Below are 26,282 nucleotides of genomic sequence, written 5' to 3' on the forward strand. Positions count from 1 at the left end.
ACTTTTTAATCTTTACATGGAACTAGCAGTTCATGATGTTAAAGAACAATTTAGATTCAGAGTAACAGTACAAGGTGAAAAGATAAAGATGCTGCGATTTGCTGATGATATAGTAATTCTAGCCGAGAGTAAAAAGGATCTAGAAGAAACAATGTACGGCATAGATGAAGTCCTACGCAACAACTATTGCGTGAAAATAAACAAAGTAATGAAATTAGTAGAAATAACAAAGATGAACCGCTGAATGTGAAAACAGGAGGAGAAAAAATTACAGAGGTAGAAGAATTTTATTATCTGGGAAGTAGAATTACTAAAGATGGATGAAGCAGGAGCGATATAAAATGCTGAATAGCACAGGCGAAACGAGCCTTCAGTCAGAAAAATAATTTGTTTACATAAAAAATTAATTTAAATGTCAGGAAAAGATTTTTGAAAGTATGTGTTTGGAGCGTCGCTTTATATGGAAGTGAAACTTGGACGATCGAAGTACTGAGAAGAAAAGATTAGAAGCTTTTGAAATGCGGTGCTATAGGAGAATGTTAAAAATCAGACTGGTGGATAAAGTGACAAATGAAGAGGTGTTGCGGAAAATAGATGAAGAAAGAAGCGTTTGGAAAAATATAGTTAAAAGAAGAGTCAGACTTATAGGCCACATAAAGAAGACAAAAAAAAACCTTTTTTTTTTCTCTTGTTTAACCTCCAGGTCCACAGTTAGGTATTGCTTCAGAGGATGAGATGAAAGATTTGTAGCGTGTGTGAAAATGCCATGCCTTTCTTTTTCCTGTTTAGCCTCCGGGAATTACCGTTCAGATAATACTTCAAAGGATGAGTGAGAATGATATGTATGAGTGTAGTCTTGTACAGTCTCAGTTCGACCATTTCTGTGATGTGTGGTTAATTGAAACCAACCACCAAAGAACACCGATATCCACGATCTAGTATTCAAATCTGACTTTACTTGGATTTGAACACTGGAACTCTCGACTTCCAAAACAGTTGATATGGGAAGACGCGTTCACCACGTGACCAACCGATGGGGTGCAAATGCCACACCTTGTATCAACATAACCTAACCGAACATAACTTACGTAAGCTATCCTCTTATAACTAATGTTAAATACATATTTTATGAATACCCTCTTATATGTTAAATACATATTTTATGAATACCCTCTTATAACTAATGTTACATACATATTCTATGAATGTTGTATGGAGAATATGTAAAATGATCGGTATACTTAATAGATTATATACGTACAAATATGTTTAATAGTTTGAAAATGCTTTAAACCACTTAAAAACTTTAGTTTGTGACAGAGCATCATTTCCATACGCCCGTTTTAATTTTGAAAAAGTTTCAGTAGCAGTCTCACCGAGTTTAACACAAAACTTAATTGCACAACGTTGCTAATAATTAGTATCACTCATTTTTGTAACGCACAAGAAAAACTCATTTCACGAAAAGTTCGTTTACATCTCATGCGGCAACAATAGACTAAATATATTAATACCTAATATAAATCAGCTGTTCATATAACCATGTTTGTGTAACTTTGCAGTGTTGTCACTTTGGCTGCCAAAAAAAAAACTAGTGTCTACTTTATTTAGAAACCCGTAAATAAAATAATTTAATAAAAACAAAGGCTTATTCATTTTTCTTTTGAATTAAGCCCATTTTTATTATCAATTCCCTTTCTCCACTAAAAATAATGAAAAGTTGACAAAATATTATTTAAGCATATGCTAATTTAGTTTTTACACGACTGCTCAAAATGGATTGTAATGTATTTAGGGTGTGTGAGTGTATATATTTTTTCCACTGTAGCGGCTCAATGGCTGAACTGATTTAGATGGATGACCCTATGTTGGAATCCTTACATTACCGGAGTTGTGTAGGCTACAAAAAAAAATATATATATATATTTATTTATTGACACTTAGTAATATTCTAAGTAAATATAAATATTAGTTTGCTACAGCTGAATAAATCTATACATATTACATGACTGCCCAAGAACGATTAAAATATTTACGGTGTACATATGGATGTCATTACTACTAAAATTCATGTTGGCATCGGCGGTCCGACTGATTTGCGTAATCATCTGTTTGCGAGTTAGGTTAGTTGAATTAAAACTATAGCAAGTTATTGTAAGTTGATTGTCGATAGTTTATATTCGTTACTTGTTTATTCGATGTAAGTTAATTACGCTAATATTAATATTTAATGACTACTAATGTAAAATATGTCTTTTTTGGCAACTGTAGTTTCTATTTTTTCTATTCTTTTAAAATGCAGTTTCAAAGAAAAAATAATGAAGTTTGTCCTTTTTGTGTAGTTAACTTATTTGTAGTTTTTGCTTTTTTAATAATTTATTCTTTAACGTATTTTTAAATGTTTATTGTTTTATCCTTTTAAGTACGTAATAAGTAACAATAGTTTTGTTTTCACAGACAATTGTTTAATCATTTCTAGATTATATAGTAATAATACGTTTCTTCAACGTTGTGAACGTCATCAAAAATATACACAGAAAATTATAGTAAGAGTTTAGGAGAAAAGATTTTGTCAATGTTATTTTAAAAATTAATATTTAGGTTGGAACAGCATGATGAAACATTATTACACGTTAAATTATTTACCATTAATATTTTAATTAGCGACTGTATGGAAACAAGCTTGTGCTTATTGTATTGTATGTTTCTTTTTAGTTATTTACACATTTACCCAGATTTGTATTTCAGTAACAAAGAATTGAACCAAAAAACTGAAAAAAATTAAAATAAACATAATGCTTGTAGCTTATATCTATTTACAGATAAATACATACGTAAACAAAACCCTTTTTTTAATGATTTTATTTTTCCACTACTTTTTGAATAAAGTTGCTGTTAATTTGAAATTATATTCAGCCAGAGTTGAAGAATAAATATCTTAGAAGTGGACTGTAAGGTTTTTAAAAATGTATATAATTATTTATCAATTTCTATTTTTGTATTTATTGATTGCAGTCCTGATAAAGTTTCATGTGTATTATTTCAGAATTTTTATTAATTTTTTATCTAAAAACCATTACCATATCTCTTTTTATTTGGTAATCCTGAGCAATTACTTGATCAACATTAATTTGTTTTATACTTTAATATGTGCTTAGGATCAGCAAAACACAAGATGTAAATTTTGAAAACAGATTTGGACAGCAGGTGACCCATCCAAGGTCAAAGTCCACGCCACATTATCGGTACTATAGTCAATTAACTATCAGTTTTGTGAGTTATTGAAACATGGTCTCAGATATTAATCCATTCTGTGGAGAAAGGTTAGGGTTAAGGTTAGATTTTTGTGGAGAGAATTTAGGGATAAATTACCAAAGTTTGGTAATACTTAACTCTGTCTTGTAGGAAAAGTGGCTGAATTTATGTTATAATGGAAATATACTTATTACAGAGAGAGACTATACTACATGTTCGACACTGTTGGTCTTGTGTACGATTGATAATCAGCTTACAAAGAGCCGCATCAGTCATCTTCAGCTGACTGAGTCTTTGACTGAATAACTATTAAGGTAGTTTATAGTTTTAACTACAAAACTGTATGTAACCTCTCTCCACAGAACTGTAACCTTCACCTTAAACCCTAACCTCTCTACACAGAATGGATTATTATCTTAACAGGTCACCATAACTCACAAAACTGATTGTTAATTGACTAAAATATTGATATCCTCGGCTTGGATTTTTACCTTCTACAGATCATTGCTGTCCAAACCATTTATCATTTAGATATTGTATTTAACTAATTCTAAGCATATCTATTATTAGTAGGAGAGCTGTTAAACATTTTAGGTTAGGTATTTGATGCTCTGTGAAAATTTGTGTAATACTACTTTTTTAATGTGTGAATACAAAATCAAAGACCTGGCTGAAGCATAGTGGGAGCCTAGCAAACCCTTGAATTTTTATTTGGCAAAAAAAATTGCTTGAGGCATTTTGAAATTTTAATACTTGTAAATTTAGTGTTTAATGAAATAAGAAATAAAAAAGCCAGATTATTTAGTCGGGTTTAAAATTTTCCCAGGCTGTTTCAAAATTGTATTTCATAAATATTGAAACAGTATATAAATATAAATAGATTGGTTTAAAAATGTCAATGAATGAAATATTTTATAGTTTGCAGCGATTGTTTTCATTATAAATACTTAAATTTTAACTTGAATGTTTTTATTTTTGAAGGTAATGGATGTACCTTTAAAGAATATCTACACATTTGAAGCTCTGTCCTCTAACAGTATCAAACTAGAAATTGAAGATGATAGCGCAGAGGAAACATTATGCTTGTTTTTACCACATCACCCGATTGATAATATTACATCTGATTGTGTAAGTATAATTTGATTTATGTTTTTTGTTTATGTCATATAGGAAGTGTCATCACATCATTAAACTTAACATTAAAATGTTGATTTTATGTTTTAGGATAGTGATTCTTTCCAAGTGAAAGAGGAGCCACTTGGTAATGGTTGTGATAATTATAATGAAGTAACTGATCCTCTTGCGTTTGAAGGGATCAAGTTAATTAAATCTGAAGATCATGCAATTAAAAATGAAGTGGTAAGTTTTATTGTGCATTTATTTTATATTGAAAGTAACGTATGAAGTTTATACTAGCCATCTCAGAGTGTATTCATCGGAGTATTATAGGAATGAAAGTTTATGTATGCACTTAATGTCGATTCTTTAATTTGACTTCATTGCATTTTCTATCATGTTTTGATTCTTTCTTTAGTAATTCTTGAATTTAAAAGTTTAACTTACACGTACTGGGAGCATTACAGTTCTGATGCTTTACCACATTGGCCAAAACATTACGACTGTTTTTATTATGATAATGCGCATGTACCCATGTCTCGGATTGTAGATGCAAAACTCCATGAAAATTTATGCTTTGACAGTGGCAAGTTGAAGCATGTGCTGTAAAGTTGTTTTATTCCAATATATTCAAGGTTATGGTCGAGTCTTGTAGTTTACAGGCTTGGTAAATTTATTTTGCATTTTTGTAAGGCTTATCATACGTGTATTTTTAAAATAGGTTGTTTGGGTTTGTTTTCGACATCAATTTCTCTAGGCTCCAGTTTGACTTACTGTTGCATCATCATATTGGTGTCAGCTTATTTCTATCACGCATTATTTATTGCTCTTTAGTCTTAATATATATATATATATTATTCTTAAGTGTTTTTTATTCTCAGCCAATTTCAGTATTGTCATAGTTCCTAGAAGTCTATTTCTTTTTGTCTGCTCTGATGTCATTTTTTCAACTTGTGCGTATTCAGAAATTTATTTTATCAGCCTTACGTAATTCTTTAGTGGTCTGCTTGCTTGTAAATTATTTTTGTTATGTCTTCATTCCCGAATTCCACACGTTTTCTCTAATCGTTCTCATACTAACACTTAGACACTACTCTTGTTGCCAACACACACTCTCTTAGGTCTGCCTAGGTTTGGTTTCCCCCTCTTTTCACTTACGCCATTTTTTCGGCAGAGTAGATCAGACTTTCACCATGTGCGGTCGACTGTGACCTTTCTCTCTCATACTTCATGTTTTTAAATACGTTCGTCGTCTTTGTACTCTCATAAACGTTGTGGTATTTCTCCGTCGAAATATCTGTAGTTCAACTCGTCAGTGTTTTGTGACTTCACCGATCTCTATGTTTTGTTTTGCCTTGTTTCTTTGTTAAGTTCAAATTCTGTATATTACGTCTCTCCAGAAAGTGTTTCAATCGCTACAAACTGCCGAATCTTCTCCAGCTGCTGATTACTTTTTCATCGATGCAGATTCTCTCCAAACTCGTTGCTACATATCTGAGGTGCTACTTAATTATTCAACTTCTAATCACAAATTGTTACCTCTGTTATTTTTTATTCGCCATCACAGACTACGCCAAGGATAACTGTATGTATATGTGCACTTTAATTTCACGAGTTCATTTTTTACCGATATTCGTGTGTTATTAAGGGATGTTCAAATCCTTCATTATTTATTATAGTAAACAGTTGCGCTATTAGTAAAATTTGTGAAACATTCAGTAAATCGTACATTATGTTTTTCAAGTTGGGTTTAAAAAACCATTTATTCACTTAAGTGCACTCAGTACAGGCAGTCCAGGTGGCTTATATAAGGTTATGTTATTATGTCATGTGCAAACATATTTTATGTGCTTACTTATTACAATTTGTTTATATTTGTACTTGACTCTATCATTCAGTTTAATGTAATTTGTTAATCGCAGAGATTAATTATTATCTATTCATGAACTGAATTCATATTACTTCTCTTAAATTAATCTAAAGAAAATAACTCCTGATGTGAAGTTACGTTTTTGGACTTCTTTGTAATTTTATATTTTCAAGAAAGCTTGTTTACTAAAATAAACTCTATTTATATGTTCACTTTTTTCAATTTGATTATTGTAATTAACTCTTTTTTTATACTGAAATATAATCGTGGCCTTTTTTCTATACTAAACTAGAATCACATGCTTTAATTATTTAATGTTAAGTTTGATGATGTTCATAATTCAGAAAAGGCCAGTGCCAATAATAAGATGTACTGTAGTTTATTTTTCTAAGTTAATGACATTTGTTCATTGCTAATTTTTCAATATTACAGCATATGTCAGTAATGCAAATAGTTTTCCAGTCATACTATGTTTATTGATGTTATGTTTTTCTAAGTATATAATTGTAAATAGGGTGTTTTATGTTCTCTTGTTTTCAGGCTTTGTTAAATTGTTGATTTTCAAAATGTGTATTTGAAAAATGTATATTCATCTATTTTCTCATTTAATATCATTATTCATATGTTGATTCAGCTGACATTTCTTATATAGAATTAAGTTATGTTTACTTCATAATTTCTTTTAATTTTTTAAGGTTATGATTTAACATAAGTTCAGTTGTTTTCTTTCTAATTAAAGTCCAATTTCTTTTGGCAAATACGAGCTGTGTGTTCTTTTATTTTTGTTAACTTTACCCAACAATAAATGCAAATGAATTGAAGAAAAGTCCGTTAAAAAACCCAGTAAAATAAAGATTGATAAAAAAACTTCCCATTGAAGCAAAGATCTATTTGAATAGTGTTAAAATTTTCAAATAATGTATTTGTTTTTTTTTTAAATTGCCAAGTCTGAATTTAAAAAGTCCAGTTAGTTTGACGTCTGGAAATTTGGGGTCCCACTGTTTATCTTTTCATTACATATATATCATCCGCGTTTCATTTGGCCTTGGTGGTGTTGATTTTATGTTCTGTAGTTAAACAAATTGCAACCTACACATTAAGAAAATAAAACCTGTATACATTTTTAACAACTAGTGTTATATTTCATCGATAGAAAATTTATATAAAAATTAATTAAAACAACTTTTTTTTTTTTTGGTCTATTTCTGTCTTAATTCTTGATTTTTGTATCATTTTTAGCAATTAGACTTAGATTTTTAATGGTATTTGTTACCAAAAATATCTATTTTAAATTGAATTTTATGATGTATATAATGGTATTATTAAGTTGCAGGTAGAATAAAAAAAATGATTTAATATTAGTTCGTTTTCATATTTTGCAAGGTTTTTTCATTATCCTTTTTTTTTAAAGGAATCTGAGATCTTATTGAATGATGATGTTGCATCGCAACCTAATCTTAATATGAGAACCAATGAACAAATAAATGATTTACGCCCGATTAAAATAGAAGAAGAGATGGGGTTTTATCCAGGTCATGTAAGTATTAATTAAACATGATTTCTCTCTTGCTTATTTCGTAAATTATATGTATGTAATTTGTGTGTATGTATATTTTATTACTTGTATGTGTTCTGTTATAAAAAAAAATTGTTTTTATTTCTATTAGTTCTATTTAATTAATACTGACTTATGCTATGTGTAAATGATAAATTATCAGTGTGTGAGAGTAAAATTTTTGTTTGAAAATTTGGTGATAATTAAAATGTATGTATTATAATCTGTTGATACAATTCATATTTCAATAAGCTGTGGGTGATTTGTTGTTAGTTGTTCTGGTTGAAAAATTAGAATATTTTACCAGGTAAGCAATTTAAAAAGGACCCGACACAGAGAGATAAACACGCAATGCCAGAGGAAACAGTCTGGTTTGTGTGGATTCCGCTTATTTGTTACTATTTGCTTTGCTATGTTTCTGAAAATATTCAGAAGTTATTATACTAGGTTGTTTGTAAGGGTTTGATATTTGTTTTTGCTTTCTATCTTTGGGTATTTTAATTCAAATTTTTTGTTACATAAGTAGCCTCTGTAGGTTATCTAGGCTATCTGTATGAGTGGGTGGATTTATTTTCTTTGAACTACTCTATTGGTACAGGGACTGTCTATTACTCAGTTTTTATTTATTGTTATTGGTTTTTGTTATGTTTAATAATTTGTGGTCTGTTAATTTTGAATTTGTTGAAATTTCATACATTTGTTTAATTTGAACAGCTGTCATATTGGCAACGGTTTGTGTTGATAGTTTTTATTTGTATTGTGTGTTTATTATTGTGCACCCACTTTGTTTAGAAAAGTGGGTGTAATGACTGTTTGTATGTCTATTAGACTTCAATCTGAGATTTTATGCGAAAATTTTCTTACCTGAATTTGCATGTAGTCAATCCAACATGGGTTAAGTGGTGTGAATTTCTTGTACTTGTGGATTTACCCATTTAGTTCACTATATAGTGGATTGTTGATCGGGGGTATGTCTGACAGCTGACATTAAGAAACAGGGTGAGCCCAACTGGGTTCAACGTGGTGAGGTATTGCAGCTTGATGGCTCTTCCTAAACTTCTAGGGAGGATAAGTCGCAAGTTGAGCCATCAACCTGGGCTGGAAAAGTTAAGGTTTTGGTTCAAGAATCAGGGAAAACCGTTAGAAAGGCAGGTACCTTGCTCCCTTACTGCGAGCCTTTGAGGAGAATTAAGATTTAATTTTTAAGTTGTTGGAAACTCAAAGGAGTGCTTCCAAAAGTGTGCAGGATAGGATTCTTCCTAAGGTGAGGGATTTTAAGTCAGTTGTGGCAGATCTCGCTCAGGGATAAGAGACGTTGGCTGCTAATCGTGTTGGAGCAAGAGAGGTGGTGGTAAAGGAAACACAAAGCTAATCTGTCCTGATGAGAGCCAGAAGTGGTGTTTGTCAATATGAAAGAAGTGACATCTAGTAAAACTAGTAAAGACATAAAAACCCACCGGGTTGGTCTAGCGGTTAACGTTTCTTCCCAAATTAGCTGATTTGGAAGTCGAGAGTTACAGCGTTCAAGTCCTAGTAAAGCCAGTTATTTTTACATGGATTTGAATACTAGATTGTGGATACCGGGTGTTCTTTGGGGGTTGGGTTTCAATTAACCACACATCTCAGGTATGGTCGAACTGAGAATGTACAAGACTCCACTTCATTCACACTCATGCATATCATCCTCATTCATCCTCTGAAGAATTATCTAAACGGTAGTTACCGGAGGCTAAACAGGAAAAAAGAAAAGAAAAGTAAAGACATGAAGGATGAGTCAGGTAGTCCTTCGCAGTAAGAGGTCAAACTTGAAGATTCAACCAATAATAGAAACAAAGAATGGTCTTGTGGTCGTTGCAGATGTTGGGAACGACTTTCCAAGTGATTACTGATTCTTCAAAGGTTGGTAAGTCTGACATGAGAGTGGATCGTAAGAGAAAGAGGCGAAGAAATTTGTGGATTCTCTCTCGGTTAGACTCTTAAGTTTTGAACAGGAGTGATTTGGAGTCAATGATTTGGAATTAAAGAACCTGGCAGAAAAATTGTAGGCGTCCTTTATTGACCCTGCTTAGTGCTCTATACCCTGTAGTTCCAGTCGATAGAGGCAAGTGTTGTGGTGGAATAGGGAATATACTAATTTGAAACAGTCTGTGTGTTGTTTACGAAAGGCATCTCAATGAGAATGTGATCCTGGACGGTGGGCCATACTTGTTGCTAATTATAGAGAGCGCAGGAATTATTTATTACTTTCACAAGGTATGTAGTGCCAAAAGAGATTTGTGGCGTTCTTTTGTGCAACACCAGGGTAATAAAGACCCATGAGGAGTAGTATACAGTGTTTTGAGACAAACGTAGAAAGGATGTTCTTCTGTCCGCTCTCTCAACTTGGCATGGAATTATATCAGATAAAACTAAAATATTGCAAAAACTACTTGATGATTTACTGCCTGATGATAATGCAGATAGTGAGTCTGCGTGTATTTACTGGTGTGTCGTGAGGTCGCTCATGTATACGGGATGCTTTATGTTTGGAAATTACCAATGCTGAAGTGCGTCAGGTTATTTGTAGTTTTGGAAAGGGTACGGCTCCTGCCTTTGATGGTATAACAGTGGAGCTCCTTCTTTGCTCAGTTTGTGTCAGAACTGTCACACGGGTTTTTAGCAGATAGTTGTTTGCCGGGTATTTTCCAGATTGTTGGAAGAAAGGATCAGTTAAATTATTATTTAAATGCGATCACAAGGAAGCTAGTGTTGGAGTGAATTCGATTGATCTACTTGTGTCTGGGGGGCAACTTGGTTGGTGATATTTTGCTACGAAGTCAGGAGAGTTACTTTAGAAAATGTTCAGACTGTTGAGCAAAGGTCTATCCTTTATGGCAGGCAAGATGGGGTGAAACAGTAGATGGGCATGATCTGCCCATCTACTCCTCTTGGTATGATCAAAAAATTTGTGATGCAATTTCTTCCAGGGTATGGCGCGTTTAGGGGCAGATTGGCTCGCTTTGGCCTGGTTGATTCTGTGTTATATCTGCAATGCGGTGCGCTGGAGAATTATGTTTGTTTTCTATGAATGTTTCAGTATGATATGAAGCATACAGAAGTGATTTGTCGGCTTGATGTTATCAGGTCGACGTTGGACTTCCATGAAAATTGGAAAAACCAGGCCAAGTGAACCATCATTGAAGAACATATGGGATCTCTTGTAAAAGAAAGGATTGCTGAAGGTGTGTAGAGTAGGTTCCCCCTTGGGTTTTCCATTTGTTGCTTTGTTATGTTCTTGTTATGGTATTAGTGTTTATGTTTTATGTTCTTGGTCTTGTTCTCTATTTACGTTTTACTACGTTCTGTTTTATGTTTTTGTTTTATTTTATTCATGCTGTTATGTGTTGAACTCAACCTTTCCTATTAGATGTAGTTCATTTTATTGTCAGCTCAATCGGTCAGTCTTGTTTAAGACTTATTGATAGGTTTTTTTGTAGGGATAATATGGAGGGTGACGTTTTGACCAGAATCATCACAGGGCGGGTGTCTATTCCTACAAGGTCAGGATGGACGTGATACAGATGAAACATAGTTGTGAAATAAAATTTTATTAATACTTTTAAAATACATCTTATTAATGGTTTTCTTAATACCAGGTAATAATTTTTACAACTTTTTTTTAAAAAACTCAGCATGTTAATGTAGGTTTATCACCTGTAATGTTTGCACCGTTTTTAGCTTGTCAGACACCTAGACAATAATCTATTTTTTGTCATGTGTTTAAGCCTTTAACAATTTTTTGTTCTAATTCGTTCAAATCACAAACTTTCTTTGTTATAACTTTTAATAAACCCGCAAGCAAAAAGGTCCAGAGGAGTGATATCTAAGAGATGTAGTGGCCATGCACTAGGACCTCCTTGTCTCATTTAACATGCGGGGAAGTGTTATTTAGGAACATGTCGATAAAAGTGGTATGTAGCACCATCTTGTTGGAAACTGAATCCTGCAGGAATCTGAAGAACAGCAAAGTTCGTAAGCATGTAATTGTATGTGTGCCCTGTAACAGTGGACTTATGAAAAAACTGCCCAATGATGCCATTCTTTTCTCATCATAACAGCTCCTGACCGTTGGTATGTCTCATTCATTTTTTATTACTGTATGGTGTTTTCACTATATACCACATTTAACAATTGTGTCTTTAACTATCCCAAATGTATGAATAGTTGCCTCATCTTTTAATAAAATATCATTATAATTATGATTGTTTTCAATATGAAGATTACCTCTGCTACAAACTGATATTGCCAGCGAACATTTGGTTATTTGTAACTTGTACACTTGCAAATGGAGCGCTTATTACCAATATCATGAACAGTAGAAAGAGGAATTTTCAGTCCATAACTAGACCACCTAATAGATTTACCTAGACTGGCAATGAATGCATCGCTTACTTGATTCACAGTCTCTTGTAACTAAAAAACCTTTGATTTCCAGTTTGTGAAACCAAGCTTCCAGTCTCTCTTGAAGTCATATGTTTGGAATATGATGTCTTGGATGTAGGAGAATTGATATTTAATTCAGTTTGTACAAGCCATTGAACATGCATAACTAATTTAAACTACTAACCAAAGCGTGCACTGAAGTTGTAAAACGTGCACCAAAGCATGTATTTTGACAGTTGCATTGGAGTTGGCTTGTCTGCACTTGTGTATTCTGCTGAATCTGAGAGTATACCAAACAAATCTTGGGGGATATATCCTTTCGTTGTAAGAGATTTCAAGGACTGGTTTCCTAAATATAAGCCATTAGTTTTAGATACCTTTTTCCCCAGACATCGTGTATATAAAATATATGGGTTTGTAGATCTGATCAATATGAATATAGAAGTAATAAATATATTGACCTGTTATATATTTTCTAAATAGTTAGTTTTGTTGGTTTTCCTAAAACATGCATTTTATAATGAAGTTTCAGTCAAGAGTATAAACATACTATAGATAGATACTATAAGATAGAGTTCCTTATTACACTAAAATTAACTCTGATTAATTAATATTTAAAACCATGTTGATTATGAATATATGTTTAAAATATTCAATTTTTTATACATATTTAGTGACTTAAAGTAAACACTTATTAATGTTATTGTAATCGAAATAATTTTTTATTAATTCATAATTAAAACAAAAAATAACTTATTTGCAGGTGGCTATGGATAAAAGAACCATCAAGGGAAGTACCAAGAATTTTATTACTTGTAAGAGCATAAATAATTCGATAGATGATGGAATTATAAATGAAAACTTCAGTGAATGTAATTGTGCATACGGTGATGTAACAATAGAAAATTTAATAGAGAATATAAGTAGTGAAAACAAGTTGCTCGAGCAGAAAGGAAAGAAATTGGTTTGTGAATATTGCAATCAAAGATTCAGATGTAATTGTTCTTTAAAGAGACACATTAACATTCATACTAAAGAGAGAAAAAATATTAGTAACTTTTGTCAAAAGTTATTTAATTATGAAAATGTTTTAAATAGACATCTTAATAATATTAATACAACAGAGGAAAATTATGTTTGTAACTTCTGTCAAAAGTCATTTAATCGTAAATACCTTTTAAAGACACATGTTAATATTCATACTAAGGAAAAAAAGTATATTTGTAACTTTTGTCAAAAGTCATTTAATAACAAAAGCACTTTAAACAAACATATTAATATTCATACAAAAGAGAAAAATTATATTTGTAACTTTTGTCAGAAGTCTTTTTATCAAAGTTGTAACTTAAAATCACATTTAAATATTCATACTAAGCAGAAAAAGTATATTTGTAACTTTTGTCAGAAGTGTTTTTATCAAAGTTCTAATTTAAAATCACATTTAAATATTCATACTAAGGAGAAAAAGTATATTTGTAACTTTTGTCAAAAGTCATTTAATCGTAAAGACCATTTAAAGGCACATGTTAATATTCATACAAAAGAGAAAAATTATATTTGTAACTTTTGTCAGAAGTCTTTTTATCAAAGTTGTAATTTAAAATCACATTTAAATATTCATACAAAAGAGAAAAATTAATTTATAACTTCTGTTAGAAGATGTTAAATCGTTTTCCTAATTTAAAGTTGCATATTAATTTACATCCCAAAAGGAAAAATTATGTATGTAAATTTTGCCAAAAGTCTTTTAATTGCAGTTGTGATTTTAAAAACATATTAATTTCCACATGAAGAAAAAAATTAATATTTGTAACATTTATCAAAAATCTTTTAATCGGATTTATATTTTGGAAAGACATCTTACAATATCCTTATTAGAGGTTTGTTTTGACCTTTTAAGAAAATTAAGGAAATAATTAATAGCATTCTTTCATATGTGTATAATTTAAAACTAATATGACAAAATTTTTCTAATGTAACATTACATTTTTCTCATTTTTGTATGTTTCAACTTAAGGTGGGGAATTTTTATCTTGTATGCCTCAAACGCAGATTTGTATATTACTGTTTTTTATAATATATGATGAGTATGTTTATGAACATTTTAAGCTCAGAACCATGGCAATCAGAAAATTTGGTGTAAAAAAGTTGTATAAAGTTCTCAAGTGAGACTTGTATAAATCACAAGTTACATGTGTCTTTCTTGAACATTTTTTTTCTCAAATAATGCTGATTTTATATTAAGTTTAACTTCACATCGTGTGTCTTACATTTTAGTAATGTTTTCAAATATTAAAACCAAACAAGCTGTGCCTGTTATCAGTATTGACCTCAAAATCTTTAATAGCTTTTAATTTCTTATCAACATACGTGTAAAAAAATTAGTGCTACTTTCATGTATCAATTTCTTTAAAAAGGTCTATTGTTATCTGCTGGTTGTAAATTATTTTCCTCTTTTTATATGCTTTTATTTAACTTGCTTTAGTTATAATCAAATCTTGCAACTGCTGTGTCTTTTGATCTGTCGTATGAAAATCAATGAAATTTGGTACAAGTATGTAACTTTGATGACAATACAGCACTACAGTGTCGGAATTTGATATGCCCCACCCCCATGCTCCCATGCTCTACCCCTATGCTATATTCATGCATTTAGTTGAACATTTTCATTTCTCATGAACTATCGTATGAAAATGATTGAAATTTGGTACACGTATGTAACTTCTATGTGTAAAAATAAATATTTTTCCTTTTTTTTAGTTTTAACAAACTATATATTCAGATATAAATATTATTAAGAATATTTTTTTGGATGTAAAAAGTTTATTGTTCATTAAGACTAAAAAGTAAAAAATAAAACAAAATACAAAAAACCAAAAAAAAATTACAGAAATATATTTAATTACATATAAAAAAATATTTTTTAAAAAAGCTTTTATTTAACTAATATTAATATTAAAATTAATAAAAAAAGGAAACAAATTAGAAAACCCCTCTAAATAAGAATTAAATCAAATTGAAAATTTTAAACAAAAAAATATAATATATTAACAAATATAAAAATGCACTGAAAAGTAAAATATAAATTATATAATTATCTTATAAATAACCAATAAATAAATGTAATAATTATTAAATTTTAAAATTAAAAGTAATGAAAATATTTAGTTAAATAAAAGCGTGGTGCAGTTTTTATAACAATGTTTTCGAATAAGTATTTATAGACATTTGCTGTATTTTAAAATATATTTTTTGTTTAATGAGGTTGTTTAGTATATGCATATACTTTATTTATCTGTAATAAAAATAACTCAAGTTTTAATTCTTTGACGGTTCAAATTTGCACCGAGATGACCTTTAAGGATTAATAAGATTAAAAATAAAAATTAAATTTAGAAATCTTGCACAAAGTTATTACATTTTGACGGTAATCTGAAAAATTATTAATTATTATCGTTATAATTGTAATTGTAATTATGAATTCATTAAATAAACATTCATAATCAATTAAAATGAAACTTTTAGCGGAAAGAATGCGTTCAATTCGGGTTAGATTACAAGCAGAATTCAAAGATGAACTTTAACTAGAGAACACGTACAAAGAAAGCAAGTGGGTCCATTTTCCCTGATTGTTACTTGTAGCTAGTCAGTCTCAACTGGAGAAGTTCCAGCAGACCTTTCCGTCTCCTCGCGTCGTTATTGAAAATGAAAATGAAAATGAAGGTTGACATAAAAATAAATGTGTTTTTTAAAATAAATTATAAAAACTGTGCCACACTTTTATTTAACTAAATATTTTCGTTACTTTTAATTTTATTATTATTAACTTATTTATTGGTCATTTATTAGATATTTATATAATTTTTTTTTACTTTTCAGTGCATTTTTGTATTTGTTAATATATTATATTTTTTTTGTTTAAAATTCTCAATTTGATTTAATTCTTATTTTTTACTTTTTAGAGGGTTTTTCTAATTTGTTTCCTGTTTTTTATTAATGTTAATATTAATATTAGTTAAATAAAAGCTTTTTAAATTTTTTTTTCCTTTTGCAGCAACAAGCGTAATTAAAAATATTTTGAAATGTATGTCTAATCATTTAAATAATCATATTACTCTCTCAACTTCTGTTCACAATTTTATTTTTTCACAATAGAAAAAGATTTTGGTTTTGGTAAGGGTGGAAGCTGCAAATCTTAACAATAAGAGGGCAGAGACTTGACATGGCAGGTCTCTCCACCGCGCTCAGAAATTCTATTTGCATCTCTACTAGTTTTAGTTGTTGCAACTTCTCAAATATTATGAATTTGTATGTAGAAATTTACAGACATATTTTTGAAAGTATATACTCAGACAATGTAAAAAAAATTTTTTTTTGCCCGACAAGTTTAAAACCTCCCAAAAAAATTAAGAATCTTAAAAATAAAAAAAATCCTCTGTTGCCACCGGCAGTATTCTGATACATTTCTTTAATAAATTTTTTGTTATATATTTTAAGCGATTTTTATTTAAGATTTTTTTTACTGATGAATTAATTCATTTAAATCTGTGATAATTAATTTTTAATGATTTTGATTTATTTTTAATATTCGTCAAACATTTGTATTTTTTTTAGGAAATAGATAATCCTTTTTTCTGTAGTTACTTTAATGTTTCTATTTGAATTTTTGTTACTTCAAAATTGTCTGCAATTATTGCCTGATCTTCCATAAAGGCAAAACAATCTCTTCCTAGGTTGTCCTTTTTGTAACCTAATTTTTTTTCTACCACTTTAGTTTCATTGTTTTCTTCCATTCTTTGATGTCTATCTAGAACACAATTAAAAGGGATCTGACACAATGGTCTCATTAACGTATATTTTACCATGCTTAAATTATTTATTGGTAATTTTTAAATTCTTTTTGTGATAATTCAAAATAAATTAATCTTTAGAAAAGGCAATGGAAATTATTTGTTCGGTTAAGAAGGTTATAATTTATGCAGCTTATTATTAATTTTACACATACTATTTGTTCTGCACAAGATCTTCCATTTGTAAACCACCCTCTGATGTATTCTTCAAATTGTTTATTGATGTGCCCTATTCTCAACAACTTTTGTAAGATTTTATAGGTTACTGAAAGTAAAATAGAAAATAGGATGATGAATTAGGGCATTCTTGTGGGATTTTTCTCTTTTCAAAATGTTTTCTAATAATTTTTGTAATAGATCATATCATAATTTTAAAAACTGCAAAGTTATTGGGTCCTTACCCAAATGCTTTATTATTTTTTAGATATCTGATTATATATTCTTTATTTCTTGTTTATTCGGGGATTTGTGTTTTCTAGTTTAGTTACTGGTTGCAGACAATGCAGCTTTTCTCTGCGTTTTTTGCAGTTTGAATAATTTTTGTATATTTTACTATCACAAGTTTATATGACTTTAATTAAAAATATTTTTTCTTATATTTCATCTGTACTAATTTCTTAGAAAATAATTTTCTTTGTGAAATAGACTACTGTATTGTAATAAAAAGCTCAGTTTATATTAATTTCAGTTTTAGAAATATGTTTATAATATATAAATTGTGATCTTTATGTGATCACAGAAAACAGGATGCTTCTTTATTTTAAACATACATCATTCCTTTTCATAAAAACAAATAAATTGTATTTTAATGTGATTGAATGGAAGTTTATTATTTATTTCAGACTAGTTGTGATGATTAAAACTAAATTAAAGTTATCCACTTTGTGCAACCTACATGGTGTGAGTGATACTAATGAGTGTTTATATGCATCTTTGGGGTTTAAAATCTTAGGTTGGTTTTGAATTGGTTGTTAGCACATTAAATAAATTGTTTTTACTTTCCGCTTTCTCTATTTATACAGAGGTACACATGAGTTATGTACAGAAATATGCTGTTTACTATATTTTTCTGTATTATAACAATCAATAAAATATCAGTGAGATATTAGGAGCTATAATCTGTTATTAGGAGTTTTTAAATTCTTCTTAGCAGAAGAATTTATATCTCATATGTATAGACAGATAGAATTGAATAGTACATAGAAATGCATTTGGTTACTATTTATTTCATAAAAGAATTATGATGGATTAATGATTTGCTGTAAAATGATTGGTGTTCAGTATTTTCACAAATTACATTTAGCGAGCTGAAGGTTTGCCCTGTCTTTGTCGACCAAACTGTTGGCTGGCTTAAGCAAGATGAATGAGTAGGGTTTACTGTACTATCTAACCGGATGACATAATCCAATTACTAAGAACATGACACATTTGTATATAAAATGCAAATACAACAGTCTAGTACAATGCAGTGACTAGTACACTAGGCAAAGGAGTTGTGAGTAGAAAACTTTCAGCTCTTGTATTGTATTCTTATATAATGACTTTTTTTTCTACATTAATTTTGCTATTTTCCAAGTTTCTCTCTCAACTTTTTGTTTTTCAAAATAGTCCACTAGTGTTTTCATTATTCTATATTTGTACTATTAATATGACAATAGAACATTTTATCTTCTTTCTTGAGTTTATCCGTACAATTTTATTGCATTTCTTCTGTCTTCAGTCATTTGACTGGTTTGATACAGCTCTCTAACATTCTGTATTTAGTGCCAGTCATTTCATTTCAGTATATCATCCTCTACATCCTACATCCCTAGCAATTTGTTTTATATATTCCAAACATTGCCTGCCTGCACAATTATTCCCATCTACCTGTCCCTTTAATATCAAGCGACTATTCCAGGATGCCTTAATATATGTGGCCTATAAGAGTGTCTTCTTTAACTATATTTTTCCAAATGCTTCTTCATCAACTGCCGCAACACCTCTTCATTTATCACTTTCTCCACCCATAAGATTTTTAACATTCTCCTGTAGCACTACATTACTAAAGATTTTAATCCTTTCATGTCAGGTACTCTGATCGTTCAAGTTTCTTCCAAATATAAAGCTCCAATCATATGCTTTAAAAAAGGTTTTTCTGACATTTAAATTAATTTTTGATGTAAGCAAATTATATTTCTGACTGAAAGTTCGTTTCCCTTGTGCTATTCGGCATTTTATATCGCTGTTACTTTGTCCATCTTTAGTAATTGTACTTCCCAAACTACAAAATTCTACCTCTATAATATTTTATATTCAGTGGTCCATCTACATTATTTCTATTGCATGTCATTACTTTTGGTTTGTTCTTGTTTATTTTCATACCGTAGTTCTTGTGTAAGACCTTCATCTATGTCATTCATTGTTTCTTCTAAATCTTATTTTTACTCTTTGCTAGAAATACTATTTCATCAGCAAATCATAGCATCTTTATATTTTCACCTTGCACTGTTTTTCCAAATCTAAATTGTTCTTTAACATCATTAACTGCTAGATGTTAAGTAAAGATTAAAAAGTAATGGGGATAGGGAACATTTTTGTTGGATTTCCTTTTTAATTGCAGCTTCCTTCTTATGTTCGATTATTACTGTTGCAGTTTGGTTGCTGTAAATGTTAGCAATTGTTCATCTATCTTTATACTTAACCCTAAATTTTTTTAAATGCTGAACATTTTATTCCAGTTTATCAAATGCCTTTTCTAAGTCTATAAATGGCATGTATGTCAGTTTGTTTTTCTTTAATCTTCCTTCTATTATTAATCTGAGCACTGAAATTGCTTCCTTCTTCTCTTTACCTTTCCTGAAACCAAATGGTCTTCTAACATTTCTTCCACCCTCCTCTCAAGTCTTCTGTACAGAATTCTAATTAAGATTTTTTATATATGAGTAGTTAAGCTAATTGTTTTGTATTCTTCACATTTGTCTGCTCCTGCTTTGTGTGGTATCATGACAATAACACTCTTTCTGAAGTCTGACAGAATTTCCTGTTTTTCATAAATATTACACATCAGTTTGTATAATCTATCTATCGCTTCGTCATCTGCACTGTGCAGTAATTCTGCAGGTATCCTTTCTGCTACTCACATCTTTCAATGTTCTGTTATATTCAGATCTCGCTATTATATAACACTAGTTTCATTTCCTCCATATAACTCTTCAATATATTCTGCCCACCTGTCGACCTTTTCTTTTGTACTATAAATCAGTGTACCATCTTTATTTAACACATTATTAGATTTTAATTTATCTACCAACTTCTACTTAACTTCCTATATTCTGTGTCTATCTTACCGATGATCATTTCTCTTTCCGCTCCATAAGACTTCTCTTTAATCTGTAATTCTGTTTGTACAAAATGAATGTATCAAAGACAATTTATTATTAAATTCACACGCAGCAAGTTTTTTAATAAGTAATTTGATATTAACTACATCAAATGCACAACGAAAACAACAACAGTATCTTCCATATATACGTACAAGTTTGTTCGTGTAGATTTACATTCCAAAAAACCATGTTGTTCAGATTTATGCAAAGTGTAATTTTCATACAAATTAACCTAAGATCTTTGCAAAAAATTTGTATTTGCTAAGAGCAATAATTATCAATATCTGAATGTCACCATTTTTAAATAATAGACATGTTTTGGCTTACGTTGTGAAATAAAACCTCAATTTTTGAACTTTTAACTATTTATTAATACCACACACGACATACTCTTAAACTTTTAATCACAGATTATGAGCTACACTGGTAGTAATAGAGGTCGTAGAAAGGCGTGTATCTCTCTTAACTCATAGCAGACTGTGTCAGTCGATGTGTGAAGACTAGTAACCAGCTGACTGACACAATCACTTCCTCCACTGCCTAACTGATTGGGAAAAACCTCAACAGGATATGTAACAAATTTTTGAAACGCTAGGAAAAAGAAGAGTATTTAAAGAACGATTGAAGAGCTTAGTAAAAAGCTGTACAAAAAAGGCAGAGCATTTCTTCACTAAAAGAAGATTAATATATTCTTGGCTTCTCAAAGCCGCATCATTAAGTCAAATGGCCTCTTCAACATCATTCTCAGTTAAAATAATGTGTAACTGCAGCGATCATTACAATTAAATGTAATTTCAGTTAAGGAAATTGTTAGTTTAGACACTCCCAAATTTTTTAGTTTAGAATAAGTTTTACAATGTCAGCGCCCTTATTAGCATACTCATTTCAAAAAACATACAAGATTGATAACATCTACGTTGTTATTTTTATTAGCAAATTTAAAAAAAATCTTTAGAATCATCAGATAAAGATTCCTCAACTTTAACAGTTTAATTTAATAATAAATCTTTATGACTAAGAGTATTGCTTACACTTTGTTCTTAAATAATTCTTAATAATAAGTAGATCTATGTGTTTTTTGAAGAATACGGAACTTTTTGTTGTTAGTAATAATAATTTTACTAGAGAACTGCTTCAAAAAATACATTTTTTTATAAGTAGTTTTGGTATATGACCTTTAACAATATTATTAAGTGGTCGCTATGAAAGATGGTACTTATGTTTAAACTGATGTATATTAGTTAAAAAAAAATTGCACAAAAAATGAAGGAATTGTTGAAAACAGCAATTATTTTTTCGCTAACTGGATTTGGACAATTTTAGTTAATGTCATTTCTTTTGAAAATTACGGGTGTGAAAAGCGGAAAACAAAAAAAAATTTTGTATTTTTTTCTACTTTTGGAGGTATATTAAACGATTGTTTCTCAATAATTATAATTAAGATTTAGCCCAAAACTAGTATTATTTAAGCATGCAGAGTGTTTTTTGTGAGACAGCCTATCTTTAGTTTCAGTGAATATTTTATGGGAAAAAACACATCGTTGTAATTGTTGAAAAAATTTGAATAAGTATTTAATATTAAGCTTATAATTGAGATTGAAAAGGTATGAAAAGATCATTCAAAAAACACAGTTGCTACTAGAAGTTGATCGTGTATCCTGTTTGTTGATGTAATGACCAACAACAAGCAGGTATGGTTTAATATTGTCTTTCACACAGTTTTATCAGATTACTTTTTATACCTTGTCAATATTATAAATTATAATTTTTGTAAATATTATTATTATTATACTGTTGGTGTTATTTTCATTTATTTTTATTTTTACAACTATTTGCAATATTTCTATCAAAGACTGATCTCTGTAAAAAGAATAACAGATATTTTTTTAAATCACCGATTCTCAAACATTTTCACCTACCTATAATATTAGGCATATTGCTAATCAAAAATTTTCGAGCGCCCCCAAAAATGTTTAAACTTACCATTTGTTTAATAATTGCAGTAGTTGTTTTTAGATGCATTCTTAAAAACAACAATTGCAGTTATTTGATATTAAATGTGGCATTACCTGTTTCTGAGTTGAAACTTACATTTTAATTGAGAACATTTAAAACGCATAATTAATCATATTTAGAAATATTTTTATTAAAGTTGCGTTCAAAAAAATTACAATTTTATCTATATAGTTATTTAACAATAATAGTGTTAGCATATTCAATATAACAATTCAATAATTAAAACAAAGCTTCCAATTGAAGAATTTTTTGTACTAGTGTAGTAGGTATTTAAAAACATTAAAACAGTAACATACAACTCTGAATGAGTTCTTAAATGTAATATATTGTTTGTTTTGAAAAAGCCATTAGAGTTATAGTTTAGTTAAGTTATTAAAAGAAGTTATAATTTCAAAAAAATATAAGTTAAAAATTCTTGAGAAAATTGTTGATTTTTTATCAAGTTATTTTAATTTGGCATCCTAATCTGGATGAAATTATAAAGTGAATCTGTCTAACATCTTTTATTTTGATGTTCCCGATAAATTTGGTAATTACAATCATTCGATTAGGGTGGATCAATGTATGTATGTGTGAATCCTATTGTCAGTGCAAAAAATAAGTGAACTAATAAATAAAATGTGCACAGAAATGTGCAGAAAAGCCAAAGAGTGTTGGCTACAACAGATAGATTCAGTTTTGCTTCTGATAAGCTAGAGTAAATTTAAAAAGTTTATAAACATATGTTATTGCTATTTTATTTATTTTTTTTTTTTTGCAATCAGACCTAAGGGACCATCCATGCATAGTTCCGAGTTCTTTCTTATCCAGATTCTTTAATTTTTTCCCTAAACTTGTCTCTTCTTTCTTTAGTCCATTCCTTTGGTGTTTCCTTTTCTGTTTCTCTAGTAATGTAGATTTATCCACTAGTTTTCAGAAAGATTTCATCAAAAATTATTTCTTTGGAAGTATTTAATATTTTTTTGAACTAGTTTATTTGCTTTTCATTTTTAAAAAAAAGTTAAATACCTGTTTTATTAATTTAATTTCATTCATTCCATTCAAGTGACCATAAAATTTGAGTTCTTTTTCTAATTGTATGGCTTCAAAATTTTGTTAAATTTCTTCCGATTTGCTTAATTTATAAATATTACCTTTGAGTTTTAGTGGTAGAGTTTTCTTAAAATAATTTTTTCGACAATTACTAGTTTTTCCTAAGAAATTCTGTAGGCCTTCCATACTATATAACAGTAACAGTGGTAAAGCTATGGTTTTTTGTAGTGTCTATGTGTTTTTAATAAAAAAATTTTATTTTTGTTTAAGATGAAAGCCACTTTCATTTTTTGTGTTTTGGCTTTTATTTATTTATTTTTTTTTTCTAAAACATTAGGGGTAATTATTTTACTTAAATATTTAAATTCGACTCTCTTGATTGATTGTTATTCTGAAATTTTCATGGTTTGGATTCTACTTTTATTGTTGAATCCATTATACGAAATTGTTAGAAGTACTAAATCTGTAATTATAATTAGAAACATTAAAATAGAAAACTTTAGTTTTCTTCAGTTTCTCCCCCCCCCCCACACACACACACACACACACAATATTGATACCACGATGTATATTAACATAACATTTAAATTTAAAATTGACTACTCTCATTTAGACAAAATCACCGTTTAAAGCAAAAAATCCACTCTTTTAAATTAATTAATTTAAATTATAATTACAGGTACTTCTTTCACTACCCATTAGGCGCTTAAAGAACATAGGTGTAAAAAAATAAAGATGTTTAAAACAATGTACAGTAAGGCTTTGGAACAGTAATACTTTCTGTTAAAGTTTGCGTAGTTATATAATAGCTTTCACCCGTAGCTGTTACCACTTCATTTGTAAAAGGTTAGAAGACCGTATAAACAAAGAGATTAATGAAAAATACAGGTATTTACTGAAAAAAAGGTGAAAGAATGTTTTCCTAGTCCCACCACACATTACCTGTTCAATAGCATTTTGCAAAATTATAATCAGGTGAAGATAGCCAATAAGTTGAAATTATCCAGATCACTCTGCATTATAGTTTGCAACCTATCAAGATTCTTATGAATATACTAGAGTAGTATCATCTGCAAAAGATGTAGCTTTGCCATAAAATTTATCTTTATTTATTTTTTTGAAAGTAGGAAATTAATAAAAATTATAAATAAACTAGATACAAGAACCACGTTCATTAAAAATAGCAATTTTACCTTCAGCAGAAACAACATTTACGTATGTTTATTTAATAGTAGGCATAGAAGTACACTGGTTTTTTAATTCTCTACTGATTCTTTGTAGGTAATTCCCTCATATTTTTAAAATGTTTTTTAGCTGCCATAATCTACATATATATCTTTTTCTTAAACTTTCCGTCTTAGTTTTGTGGCTGTGAGAATTTTATGCCATATCCTATACAACCTGTCTCTGAGAAATGGTAATGCACAGTCCAACTTTATCCATGGTTTAAAATAAATAAATTGATCTATTTTTAAATAAATAACAGATTTTGATTGATTAATAAACCAGTCATTTGACTGGTTTGATGCAGTTCTCCAAGATTCCCTGTCTAGTGCTAGTCATTTCATTTCATTTCAGTATACACCCCCTACATCCTACATCCCTAACAATTTGTTTTACATATTTCAAACGTTGCCTGCACAATTTTTTTTGTTTTACCTGTCTCAAATATTAAAGCGACTATCCCAAGATGCCTTAACATGTGGCCTATAAGTTTGTCTCTTCTTTTAACTGTATTTTTCCAAATACTTCTTTCATCATCAATCTGCCTATTGACTTTTCTTTTTGTACTATAAATCGGTGTACCATCTTTGTTTAACACATTATTAGATTTTAATTTATGTACTCTAAAATTTTCCTTAACTTTCCTGTATGCTCCGGCTATTTTACCAATGATCATTTCTCTTTCCACTTCTGAACAGTTTTCTTTAATCCACTCTTCTTTCGCTAGTTTGCACTTCCTGTTTAAAGTATTTTTTAATTGTCGATAGTTCCATTTACTTTTTTCATCACTAGCATTCCTATATTTTCTATGTTCATCCATCAGCTGCAATATGTTGTTTGAAATCAGGTTTTCTACCAGTTCTCTTTGTTCTGCCTAAGTTCACTTTCGCTGATTTAAGAATTTCCTTTTTAACATTTTCCCGTTCTTCTTCTACATTTTCTACCTTACCGTTTTTACTCAGACCTCTTTCGATGTCCTCCTCAAAAATCTTCTTTACCTCCTCTTCTGCAAGCTTCTCTAAATTCCGCCAATTCATCTGACACTTTTCTTCAGGATTCTAAACCCAAATCTACATTTCATTAACACTAAATTATGGTTGCTATCAATGTTTGCTCCAGGGTAAGTTTTGCAGTCGACGAGTTGATTTCTAAATCTTTGCTTAACCATAATATAATCTGCCGGATACCGAGCAGTATAATGAGGCTTTTTCCATGTGTATATTCTTCTTTTATGATTTTTAAACTGGCTGTTGGCAATTACTAAATAATAGTTTGTGCAAAACTCTGTAAGTCGTTTCATTCCTTTTGCCCAGCCCGTATTCACCCACTATATTTCCTTCCTTGCCTTTTCCAATACTAGCATTCTAATCTCAAACTATTATTAAATTTTCATCCCCTTTTATGTGTTTAATTGCTTTGTCAATTTCTTCGTATACACTCTACCTCATCATCATCATCATTGGCGCTTGTAGGCATTAGATGTTAACAATCATTGTCGGTTTAGGTTTTTATTTTATCCTTATTACAATGATTCTATCGCTATGAATTTTTAAATACTCTACTCTCTTCCCTATTTT

The 26,282-nt window shown here is 29.7% G+C and overlaps 3 protein-coding genes across 4 annotated transcripts in view; 2 read left to right on the top strand and 1 right to left on the bottom strand.

The window, feature by feature from the left end:
• Positions 1-1,543, bottom strand: part of LOC142334083 (endochitinase-like) — an 87,394-nt gene extending 85,851 nt beyond the window's left edge. For both annotated transcript variants that reach the window (XM_075381768.1, XM_075381767.1), the window contains exon 1: positions 1,262-1,543. The gene's annotated coding sequence lies outside the window, so the exon portion shown is untranslated. The remainder of the gene's footprint in view (positions 1-1,261) is intronic.
• The window catches only part of LOC142334081 (uncharacterized), a 211,038-nt gene that overhangs the window by 162,030 nt on the left and 22,726 nt on the right, over positions 1-26,282 (top strand). The gene's annotated exons all lie outside the window — the stretch shown is intronic.
• Positions 2,099-16,839, top strand: LOC142333991 (uncharacterized). Its single transcript, XM_075381656.1, has 6 exons — positions 2,099-2,200; positions 4,237-4,383; positions 4,480-4,614; positions 7,653-7,778; positions 12,982-13,685; positions 16,833-16,839. Exons 2-6 carry the CDS (start codon positions 4,240-4,242, stop codon positions 16,837-16,839), a joined length of 1,116 nt encoding a protein of 371 aa, XP_075237771.1. The 5' UTR covers positions 2,099-2,200; positions 4,237-4,239.

Source organism: Lycorma delicatula, chromosome 13, assembly GCF_047948215.1.
Source record: "Lycorma delicatula isolate Av1 chromosome 13, ASM4794821v1, whole genome shotgun sequence".
Classification (NCBI taxonomy): Eukaryota; Metazoa; Arthropoda; class Insecta; order Hemiptera; family Fulgoridae; genus Lycorma; species Lycorma delicatula.

Bases quoted from the DNA above. Each gene is read 5' to 3' on its own strand.
- LOC142333991 (XM_075381656.1), top strand. From the start codon at position 4,240: ATGGATGTACCTTTAAAGAATATCTACACATTTGAAGCTCTGTCCTCT. The intron at 4,384-4,479 runs GTAAGTATAATT...TTTATGTTTTAG, and splicing joins ATAATATTACATCTGATTGT to GATAGTGATTCTTTCCAAGT. The intron at 7,779-12,981 runs GTAAGTATTAAT...ACTTATTTGCAG, and splicing joins TGGGGTTTTATCCAGGTCAT to GTGGCTATGGATAAAAGAAC.